Consider the following 15145-nt stretch of genomic DNA (forward strand, 5'->3'; position numbering starts at 1 on the left):
CGTAAAACGGCTACAATGCAAGGATCTTTGTGGAATGCAAAATAAGTACGCTTTACTCCTACAGAGGCTCCTGACACCACCGTTTCCTGCCACTTGCTTGCGGTTAAAAATGGAAATACTGCCCCAATCCGTAAATTACACAATCAAAACAGCGGGAACCTGTCCTTGTATGCAAATAAGCTCCGCCCGCTCGCACGCGCGCCGGTGATCCAGCCCCTAACACCGAGCTCGTCGGAAGCCCCACCCATTCGTGCGCCGTCCACGCCTGCGCGGTGGCGGCGCCTCGCGGGGGGCCAGGTAACCTAAGCCCCCGTTCCATCTTTTGCTCTGCTTTCGCAGTATTGGGTCGTAGCGCTCCGGTTCCACCCAGTCTTCTACCTCAGCCTCGAGGCGTGGGCGGGGCTGTTCTGAGTTTATGACTCGGCATGCGTCTGGGGTGGTTACGCGTCCTGGGCTGCAGACCGGGCTCGGTGGTGTCCCGGGCGGCCATCGTTGAGAGTGCGTCAACGACAGCGGCGGGATCCCGAGGGTGCCTGGAAAGAATCCTCGAGTGGACGTTTGGCGGGGTCCGAGGTTTCAGAAGCGCTGCTGTAGCCATGGCCCCGATCAAGGTGACCGCGGGCCCAGCCAGGCCTGATTTCTTTGCCTCCCCAGCTCCACTCATTTCCGCACGCCCCTTCGTCCTGCTTGTCTGGGGGAAAGTCACCATCTTTCTTACCTTCCCGCTGCCATAGAGACTCCTCCCGCCGTCCGTTCCCCTTGTTTCCTTCAACAAGACCCCCGTGGCTGCAACGATGTCGCCAGTTTTAGGGGTCTTGTGCCCCATCTCCTCTAACAGTTCTCAAGGCTTTCGGGCCTTCCTCTCGTCTCCCTGCCACACCAACTCTGGGACACCTGTGATGAGTCTCCACCATTTTCAAGTGGGGTATCATGGCTCTCCCCACCTTATGGAACCATCTCCTTTACTCTTTTTAACTCCTATAGGTGCCCTCCTCCACGCCCTCCCACTGCTTTTGTCAAGTTATTGGGTGTTACTCTCCCCATCCTTTGAAACAGGTGATGTCCCTTAGAACCCTGTTTTGTCTCCCCCAGTGCACCCTTTTGCTGAGTTTTTCAGCCCTCATATCTTCTGGAACCATCCCCAGCTCCTTGGGGCTCCCCCTTGCTTCACAGTCTTCTGAGATCCCCTCCTCCTACTTCATCCTACCACCCACTGCTGGGTTTCTTCAGGCTCTACCCTCACCCCTGACTTTGCTCCTTTTGTCTACTTTTTCTGGCCCATGAAGCCCGCACACACTCCCAGGAACACTGATCCCTCCCCCTTGAAGGGAGTCCTTCTATACTTCTACCTGCTGGATGTAGGGACCTGCACCCTGCTCCCCAACCTTCTGCTGCCCTCCCGTTTTCCCGTCTTGAATGTGGCACACTCAGCCGTGCCCGGCGTCCTTTCCCTCCGGGTTGTCAGGGCCTCCTCCTGCCGCTCTGTCCCACTTCTTTCCTGTAATTCAGCTTGTTTACTCAATCTCTTGCGACAGCCAGAGAGGCCGTCTCTCCTTTTTTCTGTGGTCACCAACTGGCCCTTAAGAGGAATAGGGCCACCTTGAAACTTGGAGGATGTGGGGTAACCAGCTGGTCGCAGGAAAGGGACCTTTGGAAGCTCTGACAGCGGTGGACTTCCCTGCTGGGTGTCAACCCTGGCTCCACGGAACCAGGCAGGGCTACTCAGCCCTCTGTGGGCACCCCCACCCCGCCCTTGCTGCCTTGCCCCTGTCCTTAACTTTGGAGTCATTCCTTCTAGGTGGGAGATGCCATTCCGTCAGTGGAGGTATTTGAAAAGGAGCCTGGGAACAAGGTGAACCTGGCAGAGCTGTTCAAAGGCAAGAAGGGAGTGCTGTTTGGCCTCCCTGGTGCCTTTACCCCTGGTTGTTCCAAGGTGAGGCCTGCACTTCTGGGGCTCAGCAGTCGGGATCTTGTATGCATGTTTGTATTGTTCATGAGTCCTGCATAGTCCTGGGACAGCTTGTACCAATGGGACGTAGGTGATATGACAGTTAAAGAAGCATATCAGGTTTTTAAGAAATAAGTTGTGACTGTGAGTGTAGGGATGTAGGAGAAAAGGTGATGCAATGCCTCTCTTTGATCCTGCTAGGTGACAGGGGCTGTGGAAGGGACTTGGGACTCGGGTGAATGAGACAGTCCTGTTCATGGGACGTTCATGGTGTTGACCAAGGAACACTTGAATTTGGAGCCGAGCTTCTTAGTTGTTGTTGTTTAATTGCTAAGTTGTGCCAACTCTCTGCAACCCCATGGACTGTAGGGCGCCAGGTTCCTCTGTCCGTGAGATTTCCCAGACAAGAATACTGGTGTGGGTTGTCATTTCCTTCTCCAGGGGATCTTCCTGATGCAGGGATCGAACCCACATTTCCTGCGTTGGCAGGCGAGTCTTTACTGTTGAGCCACTAGGGAAGCAAAAAGGGACTGTGGCTTACACAGTTCTCATTGTCTGATCAAAGTTGTTGACATCGGGAAATGAGGAGGGCTTGGAGACGAAGGGTGGGCTGAGGAGCAGAGGCAGTTATCCACCTGCTAACTCTCTGGTTCTCCTCCCCAGACCCACCTGCCAGGGTTCGTGGAGCAGGCTGGCGCTCTGAAGGCCAAGGGGGTCCAGGTGGTGGCATGTCTGACGGTTAATGATGTCTTTGTGACTCAAGAGTGGGCACGTGCCCACAACGCAGAGGGCAAGGTGAGCTATGGATCCTGCAGGGGATCTGGGGCCAAGGTGAAGATTTTTTTGTGACTTTTGCTTTCTCCTTAGGTTCGGCTTCTGGCAGACCCCACTGGGACCTTTGGGAAGGTGAGTGCACTCCCAGCCTTCATCCTGGAAGCAGGGACTTGGAGGGACACGGCCAGTGTGGGGAGCGGCCAGGGGACCTGGCCTGTTTTGGGGGTTCCTGACCTTTTTTCTGCTTCTCCTTTCAGGAGACAGATCTGTTACTTGATGAATCACTGGTGTATCTCTTTGGGAATCAACGACTGAAAAGGTAAAAGTGGGAGGGTCCCCTGTGGGGCGTTCGCCTGCTACCCCGCCTGTCTCCATTGCCAGCCTCCAGGCCCAGGCTGTTTCACGTTGACCCGACCCTTCTTTCTGGCAGGTTCTCCATGGTGATAGAGGATGGCATCGTCAAATCCCTGAACGTGGAGCCAGATGGCACAGGCCTCACCTGCAGCCTGGCCCCCAACATCCTCTCACAGCTCTGAGGCTTGGAGCCTAGATATCCTCCTTTGGCCGTTTCCTGTTTTACCTGCCCAATCCTGGGCAGAGGGCCCTAGCCTAGCCTCACCTGTGATTACTTAGCTGAAATCTTGGCCAAATTTCTGCAATAAACACTTCTGGTTCATGTCCGTCTCCTTGGTTTTGAATTGCTGCTTTGCCCAAGGCAAGTCCTCACTGACAGTCCAACTGTGAGGATAGTGGGCAGAGGCTGAAGTGGGGGCTCATAAAGGACTCTGATTTAACTTAGGAGGCAGTCAGAGAAGGCCTCTTGAGGGAGGTGTCATGAAGCATCCATCTACAAGCTAAGAAAGGGCCAGTGGTCTGAAGAGTGAGGGAAGGCGTGGTCCTGCCGCGGGAGCTCCTCGGGGAAGGCCCTGGACAGACCCGAGCTTGGCTAGGGCCTGTGACCTTTTGTATTTGATATCTGGATGATGGCCGATCTCATTTTGACTGCAGACCTCAGGGTGGACACGTTGGCCCAAGGCATCCCCCCCTCATCTGGGCCAAACCTCAGCCCAGACATACTCTCAAATTCTGCTGAACCCCTTTTGGGAGCACCCACATCCCAAGAAGGGCCCCTGGCGCCTTGGGATCATCTGATGGGCAAAAAGGGCTCTATCGGCAGAGCCAGTGCTGGTTCAGCCCCAGGGGTGGGAGGTGATGGGTGGTGCAGGGTCCCCGCGGGCAGAGCCTAGGTGAGCTATGGAAGAGAGGAGACGCTGGTAAGGTTGGCCCAGCGGTGAGTATGTTGTCTGTTGTTAGAGGTGGGGAGTCAGGGAGGCCAGCAGGGCTTGAGGCTGAGGAGCATTTTGTCTGCAGGCCTTGCCCTTGGGCCTCTGCCTCTTGTCCTCGGGAAGCCCTGTGCTTGGAAGCAGGCTGATTATTAGGCACCTGCTGTGTTTAGGAGCTCATGGTCTAAGGGAGGCAGATGCTTGAGGTATGTTAAAAATCCTCACGCGATCCTGGGCGGTGTGAACTGTTAGAGAATTTAAACAAGTGGACCTGGCTCATCCAGCCACGTAAGAGGAGTTTGGATTTGAGCCAGTCAGTTGGCCTTGGGGAGCTTTATAGCCCTGCTCGGGGCCCCGTCAGCACCATGTTCCGAAGGGTTCTCCCTGGCCTTCCAGGCCATCTGGGGAGGCTCAGGGCAGTGCAGAGCTGGCTATGGCAGGCTGAGAGATCTCGGGAAAGAACAAGGAAAGGCATCTTGGAGGACACAGCCCTTGAGGCAGTGGGACTGTGCGCCCGGTGGAGGGAACGATGTGGCCATAGTTACAGAGGGCAGAACAGCCCCAAGGTGGTGGAGCACCTGAGTGAGGGAATGCTAGGAGGGCAGGTGGCCTTTGAAGCCCTGTGAGCTGCTTACATTTCACCCTGCGGGCCCTTCAGACCAGTGAAGGATGTCTGTAGGGCAGTGACAGGTCAGATTCATACCTGGACTCCTCTGTGCGGGTAGAGCTGGAGAGGGACAGGCGGGAGGCAGAGGAGAGGCCAGCATGGGGCAGGACTGATGATTGAGTGTCCAGGAGGTGGGGGCTGGGACAGGGGACCTTTGGGTGTTGGAAGCGTGAGTCCAGGGGGCCACTTGGCTGGAGGTCTAAGGGGTGGGTGGTTTGGGGAGAGGAGGGCCCTCGGGAGGGGGCCAGCCTCCCTACAGGGGTCACAGCTGCTCAGCCTGCTTGAGCCAGCCCACCCACTGACCTTTTTCCCTTCAGTTCTCTTCCACAACCTGTCACCCCTCAGGAGTCCTGGGCTGGGGCAGGAGAGCGGGCTGACCACCCCTCCCAAGCCCGTGTGACCTGTCGCCGCCAAGCCCTAGGTCACAGTGCTGTCCTGGACTGGATGGCAGGAAGGCCCTTTCTTTTCAGACACCATCTCTCAATTTTCTCATCATATAGATGAGGACACCGAGCTGCATGTAGACTTCCCGCCATGGTCACTGCGTGCACCCTGGTGAGTGGTCTGGAGGCTCCGGGAGCCCGAGGGAGAAGTGAGCGTGTGAGTTGGCAGCTGGGCTCTCAGAGCCTGGGGTCTGCTGGTGTAGACGGTGGGTCAAGGGGGCCCCCCGCGGGCTGCACCCTATTCGCCTTCCCAGCAGACCTCAGGCCGCCCTGGCAGCTCCTCACCGTCAGGGCAAGCCCAGTCTCCATCGATGCCACTCAGCTGCCTCTGTCCCTCCACTCCTGACCTCATGTCTGGGCAGGCTTTTCTCTAGTTGCGGCGAGCCGGGGTTACTTTCTAGTTGTGGTTCTCGGGTTTCTCATTGTGGTGGCTCCTCTTGTTGCGGAGCACAGGCTCTAGGGCGTGCAGGTTTCAGTAGCTGCGGTTTCCGAGTTCTAGAGCACAGGCTGAGTAGTTGTGGCACACGGGCTTAGTTGCCCTGCAGCATGTGGAATCTTCCCAGACCAGGGATCGAACCTGTGTGCCCTGCAGTGGCAGGCGGATTCTTAACCACTGGACCACCAGGGAAGTCCTGACCCCACTTCCCTTATCTTTAGAGTGGAAATAATCCAACCGACCTCATAGGGTCATTGTGGGGAACACATGAGACAGTTTACCTAAAGCATTTGGTAGAGTGCTTAGTACACAGTAAGTGCCCAATAAATGATTGTAAAAAGAAAAAAAAAACCCTGCTCTGCACCGTTCAGCCTGCATGTTGGTAGGGAAAGAGCTGGGAGGTAGCAGAGAGGCCAAATCCCAGGCCTGTCCTTGGTGATTACTTTCTGTGGCTCTCTGGGCCTCAGTTTCCTCATCAGTATAATGGGACTAGTGATGCTGTTAGGGCAAGGCCCCCAGTATTCTCCTTAGGTTGCCTGGCACTCAGAGGCTCACGTGAAGGAGCTGGGAAGATATCTCTGGGGGAATCTTTGTCATCTCTTAGAGAATCAAACCTGAGCTTCTGATATCAAGAGAGAGTTGGAGAGGGTCCCAGCCTCTCTAGCCTAGAGTAGGCTTGGGCTGCAGCCATGCAGGCACTATGATTGGGAGCCCTGGAGGCTACTGGCCCCAGGGGAACACACCCTGTTGATCATGGTTGGAGTTTAGCTGCACAGGCATCAAGGAGTGACAGAGGAAAATGTGTATGTGTGTGTCTGTGTGTGTATGTACATGTGTGTCTGTATAACTTCTAGACAAATTTTAGTAACATCTGTGTAAATGCATAGCTTTTTGGTGTTCACAAACATGCACATCGTCTGCTATGTTATTTTTTTCCACTTATGTAGGATGCACCGCATGACGTGCAGGATCTTAGTTCCCCGACCAGGGATTGAACCCCTGCCCCTTGCAGTGGAAGCAAATGAGCCTGAACGACTGGACTGCCAGGGAATCCCGTGCTACATTATTAATATTTGCACCAACTCTTCCCATTTGAGTTTGGGATTTTTTTTTTTTTTTAATTTAAACACAGATAAAGTAACCTGCTTAACATGTGTTTTGGGAAGAAGTAAAGAAGTGCAAGGAGGCAGACAGAAAGCTATCTTCTCTTCAGCTTCTTGGATATTGGTCCTCACTGTTTCACTATAAACTCGACTATGTGCTGTGCTGTGCTTAGTCATTCAGTTGTGTCCAACTCTGCGACGCTGTGGACTGTAGCCCACCAACTTCCTCTGTCCATGGGATTCTCCAGGCAAGAATACTAGAGTGAGTTGCCCTGCCTTCCTCCAGGAGGTCTTCCCAAGGGATTCAATTCCCAAGGATTGAACACAGGTCTCCTGAATTGCAGGCGGATTCTTTACCATCTGAGCCACCAGGGAAGCAAATTTGACTACAGTGGTTCTGAATTAGAACTAGATTTTCTTGAGAGTGATGTAAATACCAGTGACTTAATATAGAGGCTTAGCTTACAGACATACAGTGGGAAGGTTGATAACATAGGGCTAGTAGGGCAGCTCCATGATTATTCCCAACCCATGTACATTCTGTCTTGCTGCTCTGCTGTGTTAAACAAGTGACTTCTACCTCACAATCCAATGTGGCTGCTTGAGTTCCAGCTATCACAGTCAAAATCCAGCCAGCAGGATGGAGGAAATGGGGAACAGGAGATAAAAGGCCCCTACTAGCTGTTGACTTAAAAAAAAAGCACAGTGTGAGAGTTGTGAGTTAAGTTTTATTTGGGGCAAAATGAGGACTGTGGCCCAGGAGACAGTATCTCAGATAACTCTGAGAAACTACTCCAAAGAGGTGGAGGGAAGGACAGTATATATGTGATTGTGATGAAAGAAGAGTACATGCAATCAAGCACATATTTTTTCTATAAGGTTTCTGCTAGTCTCATGTAGCTTTCCTGCTAGTCACGATAAACAGTCATCATCATGAAGGATTTTAGTGCTTTTCTAGATATGAGGAGATACGAGAATTGGGCTCATAAAATCAGCTCCTGGAAATATCTAACCGTCTGAAGACCTGTCCTGCCAGTATTTCCCCAGCACAGAGTGTTTCATTTCTGCTCTCCACCCTAAACTCCTTTCAGGGGATGTTAAAGGTCAGCAGCTATAGCAGCACAGGATTTAATCCTTGTAGAGGTAGATGGCAAGCACCCCCATCAAGTGCCAGTTTGTAGTTGCCAGAGCTGTCTTTTAAGAAATTCTTCTGGGGCTTCTCTGGTGGCTCATTGGTAAAGAATCTGCCTGCCAATGCAGGAGACATGGGTTCGATCCCTGATTCAGGAAGTGCCCACGTGCCATGGAGCAACTAAGCCACAACAGTTGAACCTATGTGCTACAACGACTGAAGCCCACGTGCTGTAAAGTCTGTGCTCTGAAATAAGAGAAGCCACTGCAACGAGAAGCCCATGCACCGTGCACCGCAACTAGAGAAAAGCCCATACAACGATGAAGACCCTGCATAGCCAAAAATAAATTAAAAAAAAAAAAGTTTTTCTGGAAGCGGCCATGTTATTTATGCTGAAATCTCATTGGCCAGAACTTAGTCACATGGGAAACACTGATTTTATTCCACACTGTCTTGTGTCTAACTAAAAAGTCCATGATTCTATTATTAACTGAGAAAGGATTTGGAGTGGACAACAAACAGTGTGGGCCACATGGGGGGATTGCCTCTGAGCAGAGAAGACTTTAGGGGCTTCATGGCCTCCCAAGGGACAGAGTCACTTTCTGGCTGCTTCCATCAGCCTTGGCAAGGGCACATACTAAGCTGTCCTAGGGACTGAACTCAAGCCCTTCTGCAGTGGAAGCACGGAATCTTAACCACTGGACCAGCAGAGAAGTCCACAGATGAAGGTTTTTTCTGACACATAATTCACACATCGTAAAATTCACCCTTTAAAAATGAACAAGTCAGTGGTTTTCAATCTGTTCACCAAGTTGTTCAGCCATCACCGCTACTGAGATGGGTTTTTAATCTCAGTGACTTCATCCAAGATGAAGCTGATGCTTATCTCGCTGAGCATCGCAATGCATGTGTGTCTCTGTGTACTTAGGAAAGCAGGTCTGGACTTTCAGGGGTTCTGCTTGCCCTGGGGAACCCTCAGCATCACATCAGTACCTTGCATCCAGCCACTGTTCGTTGAGGGTAACCTCCGCACCAGGCACCGTGCGGGGCTCTGGGACACAGCCGGGCATGAGTCCTGCGAGCCCCACGACCAGACATGACTCCCAGCACAGGTCTCCTGGTCTGGGCGGCTCCAGGGCAGTTCTGGTTCCCACCTGCAGGTGCTTACAGTCTTGGAGAGGGCGCCAGTAAGCACTCCAGGTGAGCGCTTACCACCAGTGTGGTGAAGCTTCGAGGGAGCAGCACCGGTCAGGTTGTTTGGGGTGTCACAGAAGGAACCTGCCCATTACCTGCCCTTCCCATGGGGGAGAGGAAGGGAGAGAGGGACTTCTAGCTGCGGCCAAGAAATGATTAGGCAGACTTCCTTGGTGGTACCGTGGATAAGAATCCGCCTGCCAATGCAGGACACATGGGTTCAGTCCCCGATGTGAAAGATTCCACGTGCCTCACACCAGCTAAAGCGCGTGTGCCATAATTACTGAGCCCAAGCTCTAGGGCCCAGGAGCCGCAACTACTGAAGTCCACCTTCCTAGAGCCTGTATTCCACCACAAGAGAAGCCACCGCAGTGAGAAGCCTGTGTACCTTAACAAAGCCTAGACCCTGCTCACTGCAACTAGAGAAAGCCAGAGCGCAGCAAAGAAGACCCAGCACAACCTGAAATAAATACATCAAATAAAAAATGGAGTTTTTCTTTTAAAGAAATGGTTAGGCAAGAGCCAGGTGAGCAGAGGTGGAACGGGCTTTCCAGGTAGAGGGAACAGCCTGTGTAAAGGTTAGAGGTGAGGCAGGTGAAAGCGTCCTGGACTGAGCAGCCCAGGGGAGGGGATTCTGTCCTCAGGCACCCCTGAGTTCTCTTGGTGGACATCTGCGCGCCTCCGGGATTTGGTTAGGAGCAACATCAGACACGTTCCTGATTTTCTTTCCTCCTGGGCTCCTTCCTGGGGGCATGTTCCCAGATGCCGAGAGTGCTTGGGTCAAAGGGCGCTGGTGGTTTTACCGGTGTCTGGAAACCCTGAGGCCGTTTTAAGAACCAGTTACTTGTCTTGTGGGGACGTGTTCTTATGTTCGTCACCCCACAGTGCGCCAACCCGTTTTACCTTCTGGATTTATTCTTTCCTTGCTTAATGAATATTTAATGGTACCTTGGAGCTGTCTTTGATGAGTGCGTCTTTAATTACAAGGCAACCTCGGGGCTTGGCGCTGGGCCTCCCCGCACTCACTAACCGGGCTCTGGGCGCCAGCCTTGCCCTCCTACCAGGCAGCAACAAGGCAGTGGGATGGGGGGGGGTAGAAGCAGCAACTCCCAGAGTGAGGTCTGGGGTTTACCCTCAGTCATCCTACTGACCCTCACACCCCTCTGAGTCTCACTTTCCACATCTCTGAAACAGGAGTCCAGTTTGCTCGAAATCATTTCCTGGCTGTGTGGCTTGAAGCAAGTGACTTACCTTCTCTGTGTTCGGTTTCTTCTTAAAAGGGAGATGGTAATAATAGCATCTGTATTTTATGGCTGTAGAGGGCATTGAACACATCATATGTGTTCACATTGATGAACACGTATGAAGGCCAGAGCTGGTATGGGCAAATTGTCAGCATACGCTGTCACTCTTATGGTTTCCTCGGCCCAGACCATGTCCCTGGACAACCCTATGGCGTCCCTGGCCTTGGGAGCTTCTGATCTAGTGGGGAGCAGATGGAGCAAACAAGGACAGATGCAGTGGAGGAAGACTACGAGGGGAGGACTTCCCGGCGGTCCAGTGGTTAAGAATCACCTGCCAATGCAGGGAACACGGGTTCAGTCCTCGGTCTGGGAAGATTCTACAGGCTACAAGGCAGCTAAGCCCATGCACCACAACTTCTGAAGCTGGTGTGTCTAGAGTCTGTGCTCTGCAACAAGAGAAGCCACGGCAAAGAGAAGCCCTCGCAGAAAGACTGGAGTCTCCTTTAGAAAGGGAAGATCTTTTCTGAGAAAGAGGCCCTTAGAGACGCCAGTAGGGTGAGAAGGAGCAAGACAAGGGAGGCAGAGGGTATGGATGTGTTGGGTGGACAGGGTTGTTCCAGGCTGAAAAGTGAGAGTGAAAGTCCCTCAGTCGTGTCCAACTCTTTGCGACCCCAGGGACTATACAGTCCATGGAATTCTCCAGGCTAGAATACTGGAGTGGGTAGCCTTTCCCTTCTCCAGGGGTTCTTCCCAACCCAGGGATCGAATCCAGGTCTCCTGCATTGCAGGCAGATTCTTTACCAGCTGAGCCACAAAGGCAGCCCAAGGATACTGGAGTGGGTAGCCTATCTCTTCTCCAGCGGATCTTCCTGACCCAGGAATCGAACCAGGGTCTCTTGCACGGAAGGCAGATTCTTTAGGAGAACAGCAAACGCAAAGGTGCTGAGAGTGACAGAGAGACTGAGGAAGCTGGAGCAGGTGTGCGGCTGAGGAGGTAGGGTTGGGGGGCCCTGCAGGGCCTCGGAGGTCATGTGAAACTCTGGAAATTGACTCAAAGTCCAACAGAAGGGTCATGAGCCAGTCGGTGTCTCCCAGCGACTCCCTGGTCACAGGCGGAGCCCACCAGGAGGTTTGCTGTCAGGGAGCCAGGCTTGGTGAGAGGCCTGGGGCAAGGTAGGGGCCCCAGGAGTTGGGGGGCACCCTGGGGAGAGGAGGGAGAGCTGTCTGAGGGTCAGGTAGTGGGACCCGGGCTGCACCAGGCCCTCTTCAGTGCTGGGGCCACACCCCGAGTCCCTGGGCATCTGGCCCGCTTGGCAGGTGGCCCTGGACCCCGCCTCTCTGGCTCTGGATTCCCGCTGCCTCCTCCCACCTGGGCAGCTCATCTGGGCCACAGCCTTGAGCATTTCTGCTCTTGTCCAGCTCTGGCTATTTCCACCCCTAAATGGGGAGTGGGAAAACCACCCCTTCCCAGACACTTGGGTGGGGAGGCGGGCATGCCTCAGACCCCACACCAGAGGGCCAGGTGCCCAGAAGTCCCTGGAGGCTGTTTTAGGATTTTAGTTCTTGAGCCTGGGGCCCTTAACCATCTGGCTAGGGAGCTGGGCCCCAGCCAAGCTGCTGGGGTGCCAGGCAGGGCATTGGGCTTGCCATAGGCAGGGAGAAAAAGCTCCTCTCTGACTCAGCCCTGGTCAGTCCCGGGCTCTGGCTGAAGCTGGTTGCCAGCTTCCCTGGCCTCCCTGACCTCTATTTCCCAGAGCTCCAGAACGCTCCTGCCTCTGGCCTTTGGGGTCAGACCAGGGATATCCAGAGAATTCAAAGCCAGAGGGAAGTGGGAGTCCCTCTCTGTGCAGCTGGGGAAGCTGAGTCCTGAGGGAGGAGGTTGCAGGCAGTAGATGATGTTGTCCATTCATGCATCTGTCTCTGCTTCTTGCCTGTCTCTGGGGTCCACATGTTGGCAGCAGTGAGAACCAACCCTCTTAAAAACCTCCAGAAAAAGATATTTGAGAAGAGCAGTCATTATGACCCAAAAGATGCAAATATTTAAAATCTTTGTCAATAAGAGACAATTGACTAGAAAAATGATACAGATGAACTTATTTGCAAAGCAGAAGTAGAGACCAAGGGGAAAGTGTGTGGGGGAGATGGAAGGGGAAAGTGTGTGGGGGAGATGGGAGGAATTGGGAGATTGGATTGACATATGTGCACTACTATGTATAAAATAGATAACTAATGAGAATCTTCTGTACAAGGTCAGGGAACTCTACTCAATGCTCTGTGGTGACCTAAACGGGAAGGAAATCTGAAAAAGAGGGGATCTATGTATACGTACGGTTGATTTACCTCACTGTACAGCAGAAGCTAACACAACATTGTAAAGCTACTATACTCCAATAAAAATTAATTTAAAAAAAGAGATAGTTGAAATGATGATGGGATAATGTCATGGAATACTATGCAGCCATTCAAAAGACCAAGGCCAATAGTTCTGAACAGAAGAGAAGCAGATTGGGAAATATATTTCAAAGCATGGAGGTGCACACTTGTGTGCACCTCTGATAGACCACCTCTGATAGACAGACTTGGGCAGCTGCATCTCAGAAAGAACACAGAAAATGCTAACGGGGCCTTGGGGACTGGAGTTAGGAGTGATGAAAGGGAGAATGACTTAATTTTTTTCTCCATATACTAATGTATTCTTGATATATATATATGTACACACATATATAGATATACACACATATATACATATACACATTACACATATATACACACATCCACATATACACATATATATATACATATATACAGACATATATACATATATACCACACATATACTCACAGACACCTAAACACACATGTATACATATACACGTATATACACACTATTCACATATACACACACATATATACAAACATACAAGCTCATATATACCACATATATACACACATACACATATACACACATATATACATATACACATCTATATCTGTATAAAGGGGGTTTCCCTGGTGGCTCAGATGGTAAAGAATCCTCCTGTAATATCATATATATATATATATATATATATATATATATGGCTCCACTAGGTATTAGTTGCACATGCAAGGATCTTCAGTCTTCATTGCAACACGAAGGGTCTTTATTTGCTGCATGTGAACTCTTAGTTGTGGCATGTGGGATCTAGTTCCCTGACCAGGGATTGAATGCCAGGTCCCCTGCATTGGGGGCATGGAGTCTTAGCCGCTGGACCACCAGGGAAATCCTTCTTTACATTTTGATCATGCACCTGAACACTGTTTTAAAGAACATTTAAAAATATATTATTTGCATCAATTTTTAGTTGCGGTGCATGGGCTTAGTTGCTCCAGGGCATGTGGGGCCCTAGTTCCCCAAAAAAGGATCAAACTCATGTCCTCTGCATTGCAAGGCTGATTCTTAACCACTGGACCAGTAGAGAAGTCCTTGAACAATTTTTTAAAGGAAGAATCTAGCCTAAGGATGAGGATAGCCAGCCTCTGATGAGCATCCCTCAATGGTTAATTAAGCCTTGAAATTCCAGGATCTTGTCCGCTGATGAGAGCCTCCCTCTGGCTGACTCAGCTGAACCAAGTCATAGAGCCAGACTGAGAGACTGAGGTGCAGCCGGGCATGTCTGGGGTGACGAATGTGAGAGCAATCAGCGAGAGCAATGGGGCGACACGGCCCAGCCTCCAAGGAGGCTGGAAGAAGGGTGTGACTCAGAGTGTTGGGCAAGGCAGGGGCCCGTGGCTGCTGGCCCCTGTTACCACATTACCACGCTTGGCTAACCCAGAGAAGGCGCTCCAGAGTGATTCCTGGGCTGGAATCCCTGAGGGATGCAAATAGGTGTAAGATTCACAGAGGGTCAAATCTGGACGGATACTTGATATTATTAACACTAAAGATAATAACCACACCAGGGACCGTTTAATGAACGCTTAGGCCGGGCACCAGCTCGTGGAATCCTCGTTAACAGCCCTCTGAGAGGATTATCTGCATTTCCAGATGCCTCTAGGGAGGCTTAAACAACTAGATGTTCTCTTCTGCTAACAACTCCAAGCAGTTTCCCATTGCCCAGTCAGGCTACAGTCTGAGAGCTGTGTGACTCTGGGCAAGTTATTAACCTCTCTGAGTCTCACTTTCCTCCTCTGTGAATTGGAGATAATCCACAATCCTTGTTTCATAACCTGCTGCTGCTGCTGCTGCTAAGTCACTTCAGCCGTGTCCGACTCTGTGAGACCCCATTGATGGCAGCCCACCAGGCTCCCCCGTCCCTGGGATTCTCCAGGCAAGAACACTGGAGTGGGTTGCCATTTCCTTCTCCAATGCTTGAAAGTGAAAAGTGAAAGTGAAGTCGCTCAGTCGTGTCCGACTCTCAGCGACCCCATGGACTGCAGCCTACCAGGCTCCTCCGTCCATGGGATTTTCCAGGCAAGAGTACTGGAGTGGGTTGCCATTGCCTTCTCCGTGTTTCATAACCTAGACCTATGCAAATAAGTCAGTAATCGTAAAATACTTGTAACCAGGACTGGCTCGTGATAAGCCTGTGTTTTCACTATGGCCCTGTGTTTTAAGCAAATCCAGAATGTCAACAATGGTAAAAGCTGCCACTAAAGAAAAGAGGAATGGTGCCAGTTAACTGTGTCCCAAGGCTCTTTCATCACTAGACTCTTTATTTTATACCTCCCGAAGGAGCTCTTTTTGCCTTAGACATAGATTCTCATCATACATAATTCGAATGCACACATAAAAAGGAAAATAGAAGCAAAATAGTTTATGGTGTTCAGAAAACTCCTTTACATTTGGAATCTGACAGAGGCGGGATGCTGGTATGTTTCCCGTCACCCACTCCTGTGAGGTGAAAATCAGGAGAGCACTCTTCCCCACCACTGCACCCCCC

General features: G+C 51.6%; 1 protein-coding gene across 1 annotated transcript; it reads left to right on the forward strand.

Annotated features, from left to right (window-relative positions):
- The first annotated feature begins 251 nt into the window (after positions 1-251).
- Positions 252-3398, forward strand: PRDX5 (peroxiredoxin 5). Its single transcript, XM_065937632.1, has 6 exons — positions 252-611; positions 1799-1933; positions 2612-2743; positions 2816-2854; positions 2980-3041; positions 3153-3398. The coding sequence occupies exons 1-6, from the start codon at positions 426-428 to the stop codon at positions 3256-3258; spliced, it is 660 nt and encodes a 219-aa protein (XP_065793704.1). The 5' UTR covers positions 252-425; the 3' UTR covers positions 3259-3398.
- The last annotated feature ends 11747 nt before the right edge of the window (positions 3399-15145 follow it).

The sequence above is a fragment of the Muntiacus reevesi genome, chromosome 5, assembly GCF_963930625.1.
Source record: "Muntiacus reevesi chromosome 5, mMunRee1.1, whole genome shotgun sequence".
Classification (NCBI taxonomy): Eukaryota; Metazoa; Chordata; class Mammalia; order Artiodactyla; family Cervidae; genus Muntiacus; species Muntiacus reevesi.